General features: G+C 35.6%; 1 protein-coding gene across 1 annotated transcript; it reads left to right on the forward strand.

The window, feature by feature from the left end:
• The first annotated feature begins 267 nt into the window (after positions 1-267).
• Positions 268-19,976, forward strand: EPYC (epiphycan). The gene is made up of 6 exons (XM_010180043.1): positions 268-438; positions 12,384-12,537; positions 15,493-15,651; positions 17,214-17,416; positions 18,144-18,239; positions 19,782-19,976. Exons 1-6 carry the CDS (start codon positions 271-273, stop codon positions 19,950-19,952), a joined length of 951 nt encoding a protein of 316 aa, XP_010178345.1. The 5' UTR covers positions 268-270; the 3' UTR covers positions 19,953-19,976.
• Positions 19,977-20,805: the final 829 nt, after the last annotated feature.

The raw sequence follows: 20,805 nt of genomic DNA on the forward strand, positions 1-20,805 counted from the left end.
GTTTATTTTTATATCAACAAAACTCAATAGGTCTTTCCTAATTTAAATGTTAGTATGGCTAAAGCATTCTGCAGAAATTCTCAGATCCAGGAACTCTTCATGAAGCAAAACAGAATAAACCATTGATTCATCATGAGTAAATATGAGTTTTCCATCAGAAATATTGCATACATAGAAGTACTTTATTTGTGAGACTGAACTTTCATAGATTCCTTGCAAATACCAAATTGCCCACATCTTGTCCATTTTCTTCTCTTTCAGAAAAGCAGAATGCAGACCTTTGTAAATATTTTTCTGGGATTTTTTATCTTTGAGTCTGTTGGAGCTGCACCTATCACTGATAACATAATTTATGATTCTGAGTTCTATGATGTACCACTTGGAGAACTGCCTCACCTATTTGTCTATGATGAAAATGAGCAATCTGACCAATTAGAGGTAATCTGAACTTCATTTATTCTAACTTTCCAAAGTCCACTGATGAGTTTCTGTTGGCCATGAAAATAATTATCAGCTGAATCTACTCCTGTGGTTGCTACTGCCTTTGGTTGATCAACAGTTTTCTGTGATAATCATACACTGTAGTTCATTCCCATTTTTCCTAATCTACAAATGTGTCAAAAATAATTCCTGGGGTTTTTTTGGTGGCAATCTCTGAGAGCAGGTGAAAACTACCATGCTTCCTTCAGGTCTCCTTGCATTGCCACAGTTTCTGCTGGAGACTGTCTTTGTGATTTACCTGTCTGGATGAGGCATGGAGGCAGCTAAGACAAGAAATCCAGCATTCTCCATCAAATGAGGTTGTAAAATGCTGTTTCCCAAGATTATTTATTGTAATAATAGATATGTTCAATACAAATAGTACAGGCTATAAATGCTAGTGGTTTCTGTTTCTATTAGGAAAGTGGGCAGACGGAAGTAAAACAGAAACTGGGAAGCATTTGAATTGAAACACAGGAAAGAAAGAAAGATTATGGAAAAAAAACTGTTGAAATTCTGTTACAGTGGGAAATAGTAAGATGTGTTGCCTGTACAAGCAAGAGACTCCATTTGTTGAATTAAATGCCTCCTTCCCCTCCTACATTCCTGTATTTCTTTACATTACTAAAAGGTGCATTAATTTAATCACATTCTGCTGCTTAGACATAGGCGCAACTTCTCTGAAGGTGATATATGCACTGTATGATTCAGGATTAAGTGTGCTAGAAGTTGAGTGAAAAATATAACATGTAAATAATTTTTTTTTTCTTTTTACAAATAATATTTTAGTACTTTTTCATATAACAGTACATAATTAATGGAAATGTTCGAGTGATTCATGATTGCAGTAGGAAGGACAGGAACTCATCTTTTATCAAGGTGAGATAAAAACTGCATAGCAGCCTTGAAATCAAAGAGCAGAGACAATTTAAGTATAAATATATCCCAAAACTGAAGAGAACTGAAAAGACAAAAATCTTCTCAAACTTTGCACTAAGATCAGAACCTTAAAGTTTGGAGGAAATAAATTTTCTCATCTCCTTGCATAAAAAGAACTGAGAAGAACTCTGCACTAAAGACATTACTTTGCCTCTGCCCTGCTTCCTTGTGCCATGCAGTAGCAAAGCTCTTTACATACCCATGCACTTGAGCTTTCTTCCCTAATAAAGTCAACCCACTTTTAGTCACAGGATACTTGTGCTTTCGCTGTTTCACACTGACTGAAAGGTCACGGTTCCTGTCTTTGCCCCTAAAAATGAAGCCCTTCTCAGTCCTACAGAAACAGCTTCCTTCCCAGAAATGCGAGAGGCTACTTTGTATGTGCCTCACCACAGAGATTTTCTCATTCAAACAACAGATTTCTTAGTAATGCATTGAATGTTAGGTGGGACTCTCCTGTGCTGTGCTCTTTCTGTGAGGTCCTGAAGCATGGGGTGATCCCTTTTCAAATTTCTGAGTAAAGGACAGAGACAAGGGAAGGCTCCTGTGGTTCTTTTCCAGCTGAAAGGAAATTCAGGATGATCAATATTGCACCCAGCAAGAAAAGATACAACAGGTTCTACCACAGGCTGCTTTCTTTAGGCAAGCATGGAACAGACAGTGTCCAAAACCTCTTTATTTTGCCTTGTAAAATTATTTTCCAGAGCAGGATTGTCTCCCACTACTGAGCTCTTCAGACAGCCTTCTTAAAATTCAACAAGTGAAGGTCATCCATCATAGCAGTTAGAAGGAATGTTACTTTGCATATGGATGGACCTCCCTGTGAGAGCCTTTTTTTCCTAGCTGTTTAGCCAAAACATTTTTGGGCTTACATTCCTCTTATGATGTACCACCTAAAAGAAACCTAAGCACTCATAGCTCCCCTGAATCCAGGAGAGCCCAGAGTGGTCAGTGCTGTAGAAATTAAGCAGCTTTTATAAACACGCATGTCAGTCTAGCAAGTTATCTTTCAGACACTGAATGTTATTGACATCATTCAAATTTCAAATAGAATACATTTGATTGATTGTGATTACAAATTTCCCCCCTATAATCCCGTTACAAAGATGCAAACTACACTAGTGGCTCTGTGTGTAAAATCCAGTATTTATGCAAGGTCACAGGTTAGTTTTTATTATGCATAGCTTAAATGATGAGCAATAACACAGAGACCCAGACAAACTGCAGGCCTTCATTAGATCAAGCTTGTGTACAGTAACTCTTTAGGGCCTGATTTAGGGTCTGCATTTCCTTTTAGAGAATTCTGAATCATGTACTTAGCCTTTTGAAATAGTGGAGGAAAAAAGAAATAGCATTTTCTGTTCTTGTCGTCTTCAATTTAAGATTTTAAAATTCAATTACGTGCAAATACAAGTCATTCTGTTTAACAGGTTTTTACACTCACTGGAGAAATGCAAACTTTTCCAGCCAGCTGATTTTCATCATGTCCAGACTGACTGGTTCTAGGATTTAAGATGCATTTATTTGGTTTGTTGCTGCTGTTGATTTCAATGGGAATTAGGCAACGGTGCTTCTTCAGGAATTAAACTAAAGTACTTACGTCAGTATATCCTTTCCAGAATATCATCCATTGGGTACTATAATCACTCGTTCAATGTGTAACCACCAAAATTAGGAAAGACCTAGGGGTAATGAGGGAGGGATTCCCCCCACTCATTTTATCCAGCTAAAATTAGTTGTTGCATCCCAAGACCATCCTCCGTATCCTCCTGAGATATCTAGAGTGGTGAGTTGACTTTGACTGGCTGCCAGATGCCCATCAAGCTGCCTTCTCAACCACCTCCTCAGAGAGACAGGAGGAGAAATTAAGATTAAAAACTCCTGGGTTGAGATAAAAGCAGTTTCATGAAGAAAAGCAAAAATTGTCTGCAGAAGCAATAAACTTGTCTTCCTCAAATAACTTTAGATGGACCCTAGGCACCTGTCTCAGGCTTAGCATCAAAATTTCAGCTTAATAAAGAGTCACTGTCCAAGTTCATGACTCCTTTTCCATTTCTCATATTTTGGAAGTATTTTTCCTTGTAAAGTATGTATGCCAAAAATTAAGTGTATGCATGTAAATACACACACACTTCACTGGCTTGCAAAAGTTTTTCTGGGAACATTTTGTCTGGATTACAGCTGCTGATATTTTTTCATTTGAAATATGTCTATTTTTATCATAGATTTTAGAGTAACTTTGAGGTTTGGAAAAGTTACTTAACACTGGAAATCAGAGGTTATCTAGCATTGCCTGCTAACATTCACAGATCTGCTTCATTTCTCGCATTCCTTTCATAGTATTCAATATGTGTAGATGGAATGCATCTTTAATGCAAAGATTTTGCAGGGGAAAAATACTTGTGGCTGTGAATTACCTGGGAGAATTGCATTGAATCCTCAATCAAAGCTATGCATTGTCACGTATTAGATGTGTCAAATCTGGTCTATAAAATCCGTGGTTTCCAAGTTCCCAAGTTAGTATAACATGGAAGATCTAGTTAAAGCTTTGCATCCAAAAGGAAACTGTTACTGAAAGAAACATTAAGTAATATATCACTCAGAAACAAAATAGGTGTAGAGACTTTGGAGAAAAAAGTATAAACACTTTCACAGATAATGGTTAAAAAAAAACCCACAAAGTAAAAGAAAACTAAACTACCAAGGAAGAAATTTGAAGGTCCTAAAGGAGAAAGAGGCTGCAAAGAAACGTCACTGTAAGATAGTGTGCAAGCTTTGTGTGGGATTTATCTTCTGAAACTGACAGTTAAAACAGTATAAACATGAGCTGCTGTATCGCCCTTTTTCTTCACAGTAATTTCATTATTATTTTCAATGAATATTTATATCATTATAGAGTCAAGAGGCCCTGCAGACTGGGTCTTCATTGTCCCAGCTGTTCTGCAAACATATAAAAAGACAGATTTCCTTCTTTAAAATGGATACAATCAAGCCAGACTGTCAAAGACATTCTTGTGTAAGCTTCTCATGGATTAAACAGAAGGCTCAGAGTTTTTTCCTCTTTGAAATTAAAACTTTGTTTGGATAGAGAGTGAGAAAAACGAATTGTGGAGAGAGATTCCTATGTACATCTGCTACTAATGTCTAATAAAATCATACTGCAGACTTCTGATTACAGTGCTTGTTAAACATAACCAGTCTATTTACCTTCAGGAAAACCTAAGTTAGAAAAATAAGAATTAAAATACAGGGGCATCACAAAAATATTTTCATCAATAAAATAGGCTATCAGTGAGGCTGAGAAGCAAGGGAGATATCCTAGCACTGAAAAAACAGAAAAAGAAGGGAACTGAATACAGGTTGGTCTGGGTCTCTGTACACAGGAGAGGTGAGCTGGAAGGTATGATCCACAACATAATCATAAACAAGCACTGTGAAAGCCTAATATTTGATCCTCCATTAGCTTGCTGAATTTGAATCAAACTGATCATAGGATATTCAAGTGCCTGCACAAAGCTCAGAACTTGAGTCATACACACATTCACTTACATGAATGCATGTATGCTAACGTATAAAGCATCTCTGCTGTTGCCATAACATTTCTAAAAAACTTATGAATTGGAACAGGTAATGTAGAAGTCAGAGAACTACATAGTTGATAAAAGAACTAAATTTACCATTTCAAGTTTTATCCCCAGATAGTAAATTTTCTACTTTTTCAGAAAGGCTTTGACTTTGGCTCACTTGGCTACTCATAACATATTCCATATGCTTCTGTATAGATGTCTTCAAAAAAGGTGAATATTTCTGTGGATTAAAAAGTAGTCATGAAATACCTGAGTAACTTTTCAACTAATTAGTCATATAGCAAAATCAAATACCACAAGATGAAAAAGAAAGATTTCAAACAGCATGTTAGTCCCTAAAGTCTAGTACAACAATCCAAGACATTCTCAAGCACCTAAAACTCTGACAGTGGATGTGTTATTAATTACCACTACTTCAGTGGAATAGAGTAACTACATCCTTCCTTTTGCCTCAGACTGGGTGAGATTCTCTAAGTAGTTGTCCTGATTAGAAAACAGCTAAATTGTTCCATCTAGAGCTCATTGCTTAAGAGTAACTATCACAATGTTTGAAATACCCGAGAGAGAGGTGACAGCTGAAACTGCACAGTGAGTTTACATAGAATTTTTACAGTAGATACTTGTTACCTCAATTTCTCTGGTCACTTGAAACTTTTTTCCCCCACAGTTCCAGTTTTGTGGGTTCTTCCAAAAAGTAGTGTGCATCATCCCTACTGACATGGGGTATGAAACAAGAATACAGATATTTCAGAAAACTACCCCAAATCTCTAAATTGTACCCATAGCTATCGATTTTTTCTGAACACTGTTAAGCTAAATAACATAGGTATTTCTATCCCATTTAAAAATCAATTAAGGTAAGAATAATTTTAGAGCCAATTAAAACACAATTCAGAGCATGGTTGGTACATGGCTCAGAGAGGGGAGCACTGTGCTTCTGCTCTGAGTCTGCTCTGAGACATTTCTATCTTTGTTCATATTTAGTGACTGTCTCATGCATGGGACATTAATAACTCTTTCAAAAGGACTGCATGGGGAAATATACTTGAGATCCTGAACTTTCCTTTACAGTGAGCTGTGGAAGTCCAATTGAGGCAGCTCCTTACCACAGTTCTGAGGGTTCACAAAGTTTCTGGTAGATACTCTGGTCATCTGAGTGATCCACAATTTTGTTTGCCTGGCTGTTTATGTCTATTTTGTGACTTGGATCAGCAGGAGCTCCTGTGGAAATCTTCATTAAATAGCTCGGACTAGTTTTCAGTTCTTCTGTGTTTTATAATAGTGCAAAGAGCCCTGTTCTGGTTTCTAAAACTGTCATATTTCTCTCTGAAATGTTATGTCTTGCAAAACTTCAGCACTCTTCCAAAGAAAAGGCCAACTTAGATATTACATAGTCCTCAAAGCAGAGTGCTAGAAATAAAACCTGTACTTTCAAATACAGTACTGGAATGAGGCTTTGACTTCATTTGTGCTCATGGAAATCCAGATTAGCTCTATTTAAATGGAGTAAAATCTCTGTAGCAATGTTGTGCAGCATAAATGTTTATACTCAGCTAAAATCAGACTTAACAGAGATAAAACTGCTTTTGAGACAAGAAGCTTTAGTATATTCTGTGGTCAAGGTGCTAAAAAGACTACTTCTCCTCCTAAGACTATCACAGTCTGTCTATATTTACCAAGGCAGAAGTTACAGACATTAATTTCCAGACAATTGGGTTACAATTCTAGAGCTCTGTAACTTAAATATTAAGATTGGTCTGACTGAAGTATGAATGGAAATTTATGCATGTATGTCTGTGTGGGATGCATCAGAAACAACAAAATAACTTAAAAAAAAATATAAAGCTGGAAGGGTTAAAAGAATGGCCTACACTGATAATGAAGGACACCATACCCTATTGTGCCACTTCCAGAACACAGTTCCAAGCAGCAAGAGTAAGGAATGTGTTGTTTATGGAAAATCAAAGGTCCTGCACGCTGCTAACATTGCAAAACAGATGACTTCTTGGTGAAGACCCCTCATCCTACCACCAGCAGATGGGAAATAAAGTTATAGAATACAATATATACCATTACTTTCCATGCTAGCCACAATGAAATCACACCTTCATGAGGAAAAGGAGGCAGTGGGCAGCAACCTGGTGTAAGATTTACAGATGCAGGAGTATCCAAGACTGAGGCAAAGGACTGCCCCATAACAGCCAGTGAATCTTAAAGGAGGCAAAAAACCTGTCCAAGGTCAGTTTTCAATGCTTTTCAAGAAGAACCATAGAGGCACTAAAAGGACTCAGTAGCTTCTGTCCCTTGTCTTCTGTGTTGAGCACAGGTGATCCTGGCCAGACCACTCAGACATAGACATTTAGGTATGTAGGTGTATGTGGGTATAAACGTGTAAGTGATTAAAATAAGAGAGAATGAGTGTGAGTAGGTAAAATCAGTTTAGTTAGAAATTTTGTAAAGTAATATCACCTTCTCTTTCCTCAAGATCTCCTTGAATTTTATTACACTAATTTCTCCATGCAACTTATTCATGTAGCTCTGTACAAGAAAATGGCAATTCATCTGAGCTGCAGAAATTGCAATCTAAGTAGTTATTGCATTAATATGGAATGGCCTACAGATCTATTTATTTTTAAGATAGAACAATAGGAGAAAAGAAGACTGTAAATGCGAAATTCAAGACGAAACAAGTATGAGCCACTTTTGGAAAGGAAAACAAACCAAAAACCTCTACCATAATTAGACATCTTTTCGTAAGCCTTTGGTAGTTTCAGAACAGCTGTGGGGTAAACAAGTTCCTTTTGATGGGTCAGTGTGTGGTACAACTGTCCCTTCAAGTTTATAACTCTTTTTAAGTTCTGAACTTTTGATTGTGTTTTTAAGTATATTTTTGCAGTAAAAGAAGCACTGAAAAAGAACACACTCCAGATTCTCCTGTGGATTTAAATTTATTATATGTAATATATCAACTTTGATCTGAAAAGATGTAGACATAAAATAACAGACAAAACATCTGTCACTAGAATTATATCACCTCAGAAGTAAAATGTGCCAACTGATGGCTTCCACCCTTGCCATTTACTTCTTTAAATCTATTTATTTTCTGTATTTTATCACTTTGCACAGATTATGTGGGTCCATAATCCTCATATGGGTTACTCTTATCTACCTTTCTATTCTGTTCCACCTCTACTTACGCCAAGCCCACAGATACTCTTACATCTTACTTTCTCTTTTTTCTTCACAGCTCAGTTTCCTGAGCTGTTTATAATCTTAAAAACCTTTTCATTTGTCTTGCCTCCTTTTCAGCCAATGGTGAGAGACAGAGAGCTAAAAAGCCCATCCTAAAAGAAGCATCTGTGGTCAGTGACTGGAGCTGCTTTTCAGAAGTTTTGTCTTGTTTTCTGCTGACAGTGAAAGGATGCTAGCGTAGACTAGATATCTAGCCTATGGATGACTGAAGTTATGAGCTGACTTTTACCAATTGTATTTTATCACTCATTGATATGTTCAGATTTCTGTGTTCTTGACTTTTGCAACTTCCTGGTCTGAAAGTGCCTCTAAATTGGCCATCCACATTAAGCAGTTTCATTTGTAAATGTAGGCACACTGGATAAATACAGGATGGTGAAAAAACAGATACTTCATGCAACCGTAGGAAAGATACTACTTTGCTTACAGCATGCTCTGTGGCTAATATTCTGCACTGGTATTCCCTAATTCTCTTGATTGACTCCAAAGATGGAGTAGGGTAACTATTAGCCACATAGTTAAGACAGCTAAAGGTAAGTGACGTGATTCCCCTTCAGTATTTTCTTATGTATTAAATCTGGCTTGGAAGGCTGATTATTGACTTGCAATTATTGGAAAGGAAAGACATGCTTTATTGTATTTCTCTACAATACTCTTCCTGCTTTGTGATTTTTCATAAAGAATATTAGAGTTGCAAAGGAAATACAACCCCACTCTGAAATCCCCCAAAAACCTATGGAGAATAACACTATTAAGTGATATAGAATAATTTCTGTTTCAATTTTTTTAGTAAAGTGCATGTTGCCAAAAATAGACAAACATCTGGAAGATGATGGATCATTCTGTACAATATGTAGTCCAAGTAACATCTTTGTCTTGTTACAATATTGTATAATTTATCAAATATGTAAAAGATAGAAAGCTGCATGTATCAGATGACTGATAATGGGAAACAGACTTTCACCTTTAGGTTACTGGTTCAAGTCCAACCCATGTACAGCTAGCAAATACTGCTTGTGCTCTGGGTCTGGTATGTAATACACATGTATCAGTGAACTCCTACTCTGCTACCAGTGTAAAAATAGCATCATAAAACTCACTGTAATAATTGGTACTTTTTAATGACAGTCACAACTGGTGCAGGAGACTGAATAAATACTGATGCTAACTGCTTGGAACAGTTTCTCTGAAACCCAGATTTGGCACAATGGAAAAGAAACTATGGAGAGGCTTTCAACTGTGCATCTCCAACACTAAATAATATCCTGTAATAAAAAATAGATAATAACCTAGAAACAAAGTTACTAGAAGTTAATACCTCTGTTTTGGTACCCAGCAGCTACAATGATTAAAACCTGAGAAAGCATAAAGCAAATCATAAATCCCAAGCTACTTAGTTCCATACAGTATGACCTCAGATATTCAGAAAAGTGGCAGCCAGTGTTCATGACAAGTGAAAGGAACATAATCTTAGGACTGAAGTCTATCTAAAAACTGTATCTGGAAAGTTCTCTTCTCCAGAATATTATTTTCAGTAGAACTGTCACAAAAGATGCATACAAAGCTGTTACAAGGTCTCAAAAACTCTGGATTTTGTTCCAAAGTTCAGGATGGGGACTTTTACCTGATTACCACAAACTGGTGAAGAAGTACACTGCATGTGCAAGCACTTTAGTACCCTGGGTAAATAACAGTCTGGAATGCATCTCTCCCTCTAGGCTTCCTCCATTCAGAGAACATCTGTCCCATTTCCTTTGTTCCCAAAGTCTTCTTTTGATTTGTCCCCAAGTCCATTCCTGGTTAAGCTGTTCTACTGTCAGTGCTGCAGATGGGAACATTGTGTATTTGCACAAAGCAACAAGCTACATCCTTACTCTTAATTACACCAACAGGTTACTCAGCCATAGTTCAGATGAAGTTCATCTTGCTCACTTGATCACCATGCATTTTGTGAAGTTATGATCCTAGAAACTGTATCAGGGCATTTTTGTCCATAAAACCTACTCATATCTATGGCTTACTGCATTACAATTAAAGAATTTACGAGGGCCTGAAGTGGGCTCAGTCAAAATCTGAGCCTGTGAGGTTCAGAGTGCTTCCTGGTTTTTCATTGCTTCCATATTCTCTGTCTTCAGTGAAACGAATTGATGCAAAATATTTTAATCCATGGCCACTATATAAATCAAGTCAAATTATTTCTGTGCAAAAAGTGGGGTTTAGATTATTATTTAGATGTTCTCAAGTAGTTCAGGATCGTAATGTTTAATACTGCTAGTAATGAGATAAAGCTACACTGTAAGATCCAGAGTCTCCATTATAAAGTGTGAAGTGTTTTCTTCCAAAATTGTGGTAAGTATATATATACATACAAATGTATATAGGTATTTCACATAAATATAATTAAAATCTATCCTATCCAGAAATAATAAACCAAAAATAACTCTGCTGAATATTATATAGTTAAGAGATTCACACAGAGATTAGAACACAGCAAAATCTTGCTTGGGATCTAGATCTCAGGAGTGTTAGTTCCTTTAACTTGTATGGTCTACATAAAAATCCTAATTTAAAAAATCCTAACCTCTTGTCCAGCCTGGATGCCATCTACTTTTAGCTGTCTTTTATGACTAGAATTTATGAGCACTAGTGTGAGTGATTTCAACAGTCAGGGACAGCAAAGCCAGCAGTATATAGGGCCTGATCGCAAAACAGGAGATGTTTTGGTCAGCTGAAAAGACTCAGTTTCCAATAGCTATATGGTGGTGGGTGTGCTAGAAGGCTGCAGCGGAGGAAAATCGTTCTTAAAGCATAATTTTAGGCTCTTTGCCTTTGCACTTTGGATAAAGATACTGCGACGAAATTCCTACTTTTGATCATGCCTTAAATATAGGCTAAGGAGTGTTAATTGCAGCACAGAGGTGCAGCACCCACAGAGATGGATGTATTACCTAACTTTTAAACATTACCTCAGATGTACAAAGCACTGTAAGGACACTAATTCATTGTCAGAGTTTGGTTTTTTTTTAAAAGTGCATTTTCAAAGGCAGCCCTGAGGTGTTCAAACAATATTATTGCACACAGGGCAAACAAGATACAGTAGTAAAGCAGTTTGCAAAGGTCACACAACTAGAGTGGATTCTCAGTGTCTGGGTGATTACAGGAAACCACTCTGACTCTTTGCAAACATAGACCCCTCTGCAAAAAGCCTAGCAAGTCTGCAATACTCCTTTTATGAGGAGTTTATTTTACAATGCCAGAAAATTGCTACATCTTAATTTTTATCCTGAAGTTGTCATCAAAAGAATGTGTATTAAGAATTAGAGTTAACACAATGAAATTCACTGGTTTGACTAATTTTGTTGAGTGAAGAACAAAAAATAAGATTTCTAGTCCAATGAAAGTATCTGCCAAATTTTATAGGATTTTTCTACATCTAGATTTTATCTAGCTTTTTTATGTATGTTCTTAATTTTTCATATGATATAATGCAGCCACCGACGAATGAAGCGAACCAGAGCCTTCTGTTACTCAGACTGAGCAAGAAATTTGATGAAAATGCTGCCAACATATTCGCAAGCAGTATGTGAACTTCAACTTCAGTCTAAGTTACTCTTAGATTTTTGTTCTAAGACTATTCTTAGATAACAAGATTTTTAATGCATATTAATGTTCTTAATGCAGAGCCTGCATAGGTTTGTATTTATGGCAGGGCAATTTAAAATGTTATGGTCAAGTGTCTTGCATCTTTTTGATGCTTCACAACAAATTTTCAATTTGTCACACAGAATATATCCATTTTTATCACAAATCTAACCTTAAGTAAATGTAGATTAAGCATTTTATTAGTCCATATTCTTGCTAATGAAGTAGATGCACTGTGCATGCATGTGTGCATACAACAAAACATTTAAAACACTGAGATAAAAGGGAAGCAGCATGTTGGAGTTTTCTTGACTTGTTTACACATCATCAGAATTCATTATAGCTGCCAGATAAAATGCAGCTCCAGCACTAAATCTCAGAACATATATGACCTCTAGTGGGAGAATATTAATAACTGGAAGAAAAACAACTACCAGTGGAAGTAAACGATAACATTTCCTGTTCCCTCTTAATTTTCCCTAGACAGAGATTGGGACAGAACTACCTTCTGTAATTCAAGAGAGTTATTCTTCTGCTCCATTGACAGAAGAACCTGAGGAGGAAGCATCAACGCCAAAATTAATTGATGGGTCTTCAGCACAGGGGTCTGGGGTTGCTGGACTCCAAACTCAAGACGGTTAGTAGGAAAGAGAAATGAGTTCTGCATGTGTAGCTTTGCTTTTGCGTTAGTCCACTTTGCTTTCTTAGGAATGTCTACCTCTCTTACTGAAGAAGAGGTATATAATTTCTGTACCTCTTTTAGTGTAGAGAGGTATAACATGGTTATCTTGAATGTAGTGAAGTCAGATAAGTGCCTAGTCAAAATGTTTTCACACTATTTCACTATGAAAATAACTGTGCACCAAGTAATATTTTTTTCAAATCAAATTTCATTAACACTTAAACACGTACAACATTAGGAAAATTTTCTACCAGGACTTTTTTATTGACTTAGATTCCAGTATCATTACCAACTATCTTTTATAAGATTTGTTAAAAGATTTTTATAAATGTAAAATATACAAAATATAATTAAAATGTTGAACAATTTTTGACCACGAAAACTAGAAACTATGAAAATTAAGGTAAGGGAACTATTTAGAAATTTTGAATGAAGCTGATTTTTTGTTCTTCTGAGTAGTGAAATAAGATCTTCCTGCATCTCACAGGGGAATTAAAATTGTAAAACACAGTCTATCCCTCTCCCACACAAACACTGTAACGCTAATAACTGACATTTCACAGAATCACAGAATCACACAATCACAGAATCACAGAATGTTAGGAGTTGGAAGGGGCCTCGAAAGATCATCCAGTCCAACCCCCCTGCCAGAGCAGGATCACCTAGACAAGGTCACACAGGAACACGTCCAGACTGGTTTTGAATGTCTCCAGAGAAGAAGACTCCACAACCTCTCTGGACAGCCTGTTCCAGCACTCCTGTGAGGAGAGCTGACAGGGACTGACATGGAACCTCCTGTGCCCCAGCTTGCTCCCATTGCCCCTTGTCCTATCATTGGACATCATTAAGAGCATTTGTTAGCAGCTACTTTAAACTCTTGCAGGTGAAGCTCACTAGAGTTATCTGCTGGTGTGATGGGTCTTTGTATCATATGGTGATCAACATACAACAACAGGGAAAGCCTATTTTTTTCTGCGCATAACACTATAACTGAGTGCCACAGAAGACAAATGAAGTGGGGAAAAAAAAGTTCATGCTTCCAAAATTGTGTGTTCAGTGAAGAGAAATTAATCATTCTTAGTCTTGTTTTTATACATATTAGTCAGCCTTGACCAGGCAAAAAAACACACTGATGTCAAAACAAATAAAAATGGAACTGAGAATATCCCAGGAGAGTTGTGAAAAAACCACACAATTTCCTTCAATTTTGAAAGCTGCAGGATGTTACAAAACACTTCACATAAATATTACATACTATGAATTCTGTATCTGTCAACATTTTTGAGCACTGAATGCAAATCAACTGGTGCAACAACTAAAGATATGCATGGGAGGCTCAAGGCTGTAACATATCAAATCAGGGAGGTTTTGTGTCTCGATTTTCTTTTCAGCAACATATTTTCCTGTCAGATGTTGCTGCTGTTCTTGGCTTGGTACGGGACAGAAGAAAGGCTGAGGAACATCAAGCCAAGTTCATTTTTCTTGCTGATATCTTTTGAACTCTTCCCATACTTCTGTCCTTTTTCAGTCTACAGCAGACACAGGTGACAAACACCACCCATCCAAGATCAAAAATAGGACAGAGGGGGAAAATCTCTTTCTGTGCTATGTTGCAATATTTTGATAAAATGCCATCCATCCTGAACTTTACATTCATTTAGGCCTATATTTGCTGGAATGGTTCAAGTTCTGACAATATATGCTTTTCCTGTGTCAATCTTGCTCCCTGTGGCTAATTGAAAATGACCTTTGGAGGATGCTAGGGAAAAATTAAGAAGAGTCTTATCTCTCCAGATACACTATTCCTGGATGCCCAAGAAGAGATTCTCAAATGAAAGAGTACTCTGGTCTTTAATCACAGAAAGACACCACGTATATAGCCCACTCGTCAGTTAGTTACTGCTGCCTATTGGTAATTGACACAGATTATGAAGGTAAATCTTCCATGTAGGTATAATTTATCTAGAGAAAAAAAAATGATCTGGAAAAAACCTGTTTTCATACTCATTAATTATGCTACTATTTTATAAAGTAACCAACAAACAGCTTTCTGCTACAAGGAGAAAAAAATGAAAGAAAAGCATTTTTATGGGAGCAAAAGCTGAGAAGCAGATATGCTGACTTACACCCATAATCAAAGAAAAGTATCAAAGAATTCAATGCATATAGCAATTAACGATTTGTCCTAATGGAAACTGCGTTCAAACTGCTTAGTGTCATAATTCTCACCAAATTTGAACAGCATCATCAAAAGAAATTTTTGAATTCACTGTATTCATGCAGTGTTTTAGGACTGAGATGCCATGACTTGATTTTTCATTTTCATGATCTCCTGGTGGCAACTAAATGTTTTGTTTACATCATCTTCAAGTTACCTTAACTCAGACTGATAAATAAATTTTTCATGATCATGGATTTCTGAATCAGAAAATGTAATTAAACAACATGCAAAGGAAGCAGAGTTTCTTCAACACAGTTCTGTACGAAAATATTAATGTCTTTACAAATTATTCAGATGTACTATTTACAGAATGAAATTTGGGAAAGCATAACAAATTTCAGTCATCAGCTGCTATTTCTCCATCTAGATGGAAGTGCACACTTGCCAGCTTAGGGGGGAAACTGATCTTCAGTAGGTTGCTGTCACCTAATATTCTACTGTTATAGCCTGAGAAATACTTATTAAATTAAGTTAAAAGAGGCACAGGCAGAAAAAAAATAATTTTAAACAGAATTAAATCGCTTTGTTTTTTGTGAGTATATGACGTGGTGATCAAAATATAATCAAAAACTATCATCAACAAAATCTTATCATTATGAGCTTAGGTGAGCGTTTCATTGTAGCAATTTACGTATCATTATTATATATGTTTTTGGTAACAACTTGTTTTCTTTTGAATTCTTTGACAGAGCTTCCTACTTGCCTTTTGTGCAAATGCCTAGGAACCACAGTCTACTGTGATGATCATGAGCTTGATGCTGTTGCACCATTGCCTAAGAAAACCACGTATTTCTACTCACGCTACAACAGAATCAGGAAGATCAACAGAAATGACTTTGCTAACTTAAGTATGGATAGTGATATTGTTGAAATTAGCTTTAACTTCTATTATTTCTGCCTCATACTAATCTAAGATATGGTGATTCATTTTAAGTAATGTTTGATGACAGTAGGATTATACACATAAATGCACACATGGAAAAGTGGTTTGCTACTTTTGAACATAAAGTTCAATATTTCAAAAGCAGATTCTCTGACTTTTTTTTTAATTATTAGAAATAACAACATTCATCTATCTTTATGTTGTTATTTGTTAAAAAACCAAACCTCATGGAACTTTCATAGCATATTAGGAAGTACTCTTTTCCTAAACAAGACAATTTTTCAGGTAGACATACTTTCAAGTATTTGCAAAGTATCTGTGTGAAATGAATTTTACCTTTAAGTTTTACTTTTAAAATACATGTTGATTGGTTTACTCCAGAATTATCTAGATAAATCTTCAATGAATGAAAACTGTTAATCCAAAACCATTTATAGCCTAAAACTGGCCAAAACTGGTGATGTAGGAAGATTGTATTTTCACATTTCCTACTTGAGATTCTTAAAGATACCTGATTTTTCAGGAATTATTAAGCCTACCCTGTTTAGGGATAGCAACTGCTATACACTCACTAGCCTGAATATTAAGCCACATTCTTCTTGTTTTAGACCTAACTTTGTGTAACTAATGTTTATTGATTTTATTATGAGAAGTGTGGAATCAGTGCCAAAAAAAGCTACTGCAGTAATTCAGGGGAATGCAGTGATCCTTCTATGAAAGAAAACAATGAAAGTTTGGCTTGCTAAAATCAAGATGAAGGTTGGGAAGAAACACAACTGGTATTTATAAAAAACAAGGGGGATAAATGATAAGAAGAGAGAAAAATTTAGGCTAAAATATGCTGCTAGCATAAAATTAAAATAATTAAAATAAAATAAAATAAAATAAAATAAAATAAAATAAAATAAAATAAAATAAAATAAAATAAAATAACTGTGAAAAACATTCTGTGTGGAAAACAGAAATAAGGTACAGAATAATGCATTTAAAATTAATGTATATTAATGCACTGATAGTTAAACATTGTTCTCTTTTGCTAAAAATAAGTTTGATTTTCTCTTATATGTGTCTCTACATACATATATATATATATATATATAAAACAAACTGCTTACATATAGGAAAATGTTGAAATTAAAGAAACATGTGGAACGAGGTGGTAGAGAATATGTTCATTTCCCTTTAAATGTTTGTTAGGTTTTTTTTCAAAAGATAACCATTTAAAAAATTCCCAGAACACACAGAAAATTTAAAAGTATTAACTAAAAAATCTTTCACTGAAAGATTTATGAATGACACAGGCAATTCTAAACAGGAGGAGATGTTGGTCCCATTCCTTAGGAGAACTGTTCAAATACAGATTATTGCACTATACAGAGAGAGAGAGAGCTGTCACACAGTGCATCAGGAATGGATCTGATTCAAGACACCTCACCTGTCAACTAAGCAACACATTTGCCTTTTTCTTTTTTAAAACTTTCAGGAAATACCTTCTTACATGCTTGTTGTATCTTATGTCTCTGCCAGACAATTTAAAGCGGATTGATTTGACTGCAAACTTTATATCAGAGATCCATGAAGATGCCTTCCGGAGACTGCCCCAACTTGAGGAGCTGGTGCTCCGTGACAATAGGATAAGGCAACTCCCTGAGTTACCATCTACCTTAAAATTCATCGATGTCAGTAAGAACAGGCTTGGTCACAAGGGGATACGTAATGAGGCATTTAAAGTAAGTCTGGGTTTGATGGAAAAATATTTTCTCCCTCTCTCCAAAGGATGCGGTCAGAAGAGCAGCCTAAGTGTCCTTCTACAGCAGTAAAACCATTAAGATTATGCGCACCATGAATATGCTGACTGCTCAGCAATCTATAAAGATGGAGCAAGATGTATGAGCTGAACACGAGAACCTTCTTTATTCTTCTTTACAAAGATTCACACAAGATATGATGGCACACAATGTTTGTATCTATGAACCAACTATGCAGATGACTAGCAAGACTCCAGAAAGCTACTTGATGATTTTTAGCTCAGGCATTTATTGTGTAGTTTGAATTTGCTTTGACACCAATACACTTCTGCAAAATTGAGTAAGCTTGTCACAAAAGCAAGGAAAGAGACAGAATAGAAATCCTTTCTGCATAATGACTGGGTAAGGCAGTATTTTCACTTTAGAACATCATCACTGAAATTACATCTCTAATTATTAAGTCTCTAGACACTTCAAATATTTTTTCCTTTATTTTAATCCAAACACCTGATCTTTAACAGTAACAATTCTCAGCCTGTGCAAATGAAACTTCATGACTGTCTTTTTGAATTTCTTCCTTTTCAACCATATCATGCCGAATCAAAATAAGTTAATATCCAGCAGTGTTCACTGCAGTGATAGATTTAAAACTTACTTGCTTTTCAAAAATGCCTATCATTTTCCCCTACCTTTTTCCTTCATCCTCTAGGATCTGCATGAGCTGCAGCATCTTTACATTACTGACAATAACTTAGATCATATTCCATTGCCGCTCCCTGAAAGCCTTCAAGCTCTTCATCTTCAGGTAGGCTACAAAAGCAACGGGTCTATAGATCATGTTCAAAAACTAAATAAAACTGGAAAGGGTAACTATTGCCTTGTTTTGTTTCTCCTATTTATCCAAATATGTAGTTACTTAACTAAACAAACTCCTGGAAACACAGTTAACTAGTGAATACAGTGTTTGAAAGAAGTAAAATTTAGGTCAACTAAGCAATAATTATTAGAATTTGTAATACAGTATTTTTCAAACACAAATTTCTAGATTTATTGTTAGTACATATTAAAGTTAGTTTCACAGCTGTCAAGAGTAACATTAGTCTAAGAAACTTCAAAGACAGAAATCCCTTACGCTGCTTATACAAATCTTCCAACAGGAATGCTTTTAGATACCCAAAGAAAGTTACTTTATATACTGATTGTAACTGTACCAATGCATATCATTCTCTTAATAAATGTCATTCCCAGTTGCTAAAATCTTTTTCAGCTAAACTTTTCCATTTGACTGTGATGGAACATCTCAACCCTCATCTGTCTGTATTACTACTTTTCATATTTGCTTTTTATCTATACTATTGTTTCTGACTTCTTCCTTTTAACCTTTTCCATTTCAACTTCTTTCCCTTTATCTCCTCTTGTACCAATTCCCAGTTTTGATTATCTGAAGAAGTTTTTGTTTATTACCTAATACAGAAAAAAAGCTTTTAATAAATGTCCTGGTGTACTGTACATAATTTGACTTCTATATTTCAATAAATAAATCCATAGAAATATTCTGCCTGCTAGCTGACTGGTATTTTCATCTGCCCATGACCATAAATTAAATATTCAGTGTTATGTGCTACAGGCCAAAGCTAGTGAGCTAGATTTTTTCCATGCCAGTTTTTCACTAGCAAAGGAATGGAGAAGGGAAGACTTTTCAGAGAGCCTTCATTTTAACAGATGATCTTTTTAGTCTCAATTTCCAACAATATTGTATTCTAGCAATTCATTGCTAAAAATAGTTCACTTTAAGAACAAAAGCTCAGTGAAGATGAGGTATATAAGGGGAATTTACATCAAAGGAATAAAACCTAAAGCATTCCATTTTCCCTGGATATATATAGATGTGGGTTAAGTTAATGTGAGAAAGCCTTGGGGAAAGAAATTTGTCACAGATCAAATTGCAGATTTGTGTCTTTGCAGGTTGAGGCGAATCAAGTTGTCAGGATGATAATTATGGTTCTATGATTTTTGTACTGGCCTGTGCTGGTTCCAATTTGCATTAATAAGGCTCTTCAGTATGATACTGGCAATGAAAGTGCTCTATATTTCTACCAGGTCTCTTCTGCAAAGCCTGTCTCTGCCACAGGCTTTGAGTTACTCACATTTGAAGCTTTGCACTGGCTCAGAAATTTACCCCTGCTTGGGACATTTCTCTGTTGGTGACTGGCAGCCACAATCTGGTTCCTTGGGTTCAAATGAGTATCTCTGTAGACACTGAAAATACATCCATAAATTGTTCTTCATAAAATAAAAAATTGCTTTCAGAAAACTAGTCTGATAGCTTTTTTCTTTGTTTGTTTAGAATAACAACATTCAAGAGATGCACGAAGACACTTTCTGCAAAATGAAAGATTTTACTTATGTACGAAGGGCGCTTGAAGACATCAGACTGGATGGTAATCCCATCAACCTGAGCAGAACACCATATGCATACATGTGTCTACCCCGTTTGCCAGTTGGTAACCTCATCTAAGCTTTGACAGAAGCCAATACTGTCATGCGCTATAAGTATCTTTAAAGACAAATTAGTAACTCACTGCTACACTAAGCAAGACGCATTTTTTCAAATCTCATTCCTTTGGGAAATGTTTCTATTAATAATGAAATTGATTGCTGAGATAAAAAGAATAATATGAAATGCTAAAAGACAACTCCATTATCTACCCAACTGTAAGGTGTATTGCCATATCAAGAAAAATATTTTACTACAAAAAATGTACTGAAGAAAATAAAAAGATCAATGTAAATGCAAAATTTTATGCTGAGTTATTCAGATCTAATGTATGAATTCTAAAGGTAAAATACTTTATTTCTTAAAATCTAAATATAACTTAGTAAATGAAGAAATAAAAATAGGTACATAACTAAATATCTCCTTTTCACTTAATTAAATATTTTTCTCTCACTTCTATTTTTCTACTTCTTTCCTTAAACATCCCTTCATTTTGGAAAACTACTAGCAGTATTCCATAAAGCACATTTTTCTTTAGCAAACAGAATCTTTCCTTGAATAAATAATGAAACACAGATACAAAACTCATATCAATTTACCCCCAAAATCTTCATTAAAACAGAAACTTCCGTAATGCTGATGAGGCTCAATGCTGTCTTCTGTATATCTTATAAACTTTGATAAATCTCATGTAAAATAGTCTATTAGAGAAATATTGAAATTTATTTTGCATAGGATGTGAAAAAAAACATAACAAATCCACTTACACAAGTTGATAATTGTTTAATACTGAAGTTCCCTCTCATCTAACTGAACATACAAGCTCACTTAAAGTGTAAGTGCAGGTAAGTTGCTAAATTTCTGTCAGGCAAGG

This window comes from Mesitornis unicolor, unplaced genomic scaffold (assembly GCF_000695765.1).
Source record: "Mesitornis unicolor isolate BGI_N332 unplaced genomic scaffold, ASM69576v1 scaffold17782, whole genome shotgun sequence".
NCBI classification, from domain to species: domain Eukaryota; kingdom Metazoa; phylum Chordata; class Aves; order Mesitornithiformes; family Mesitornithidae; genus Mesitornis; species Mesitornis unicolor.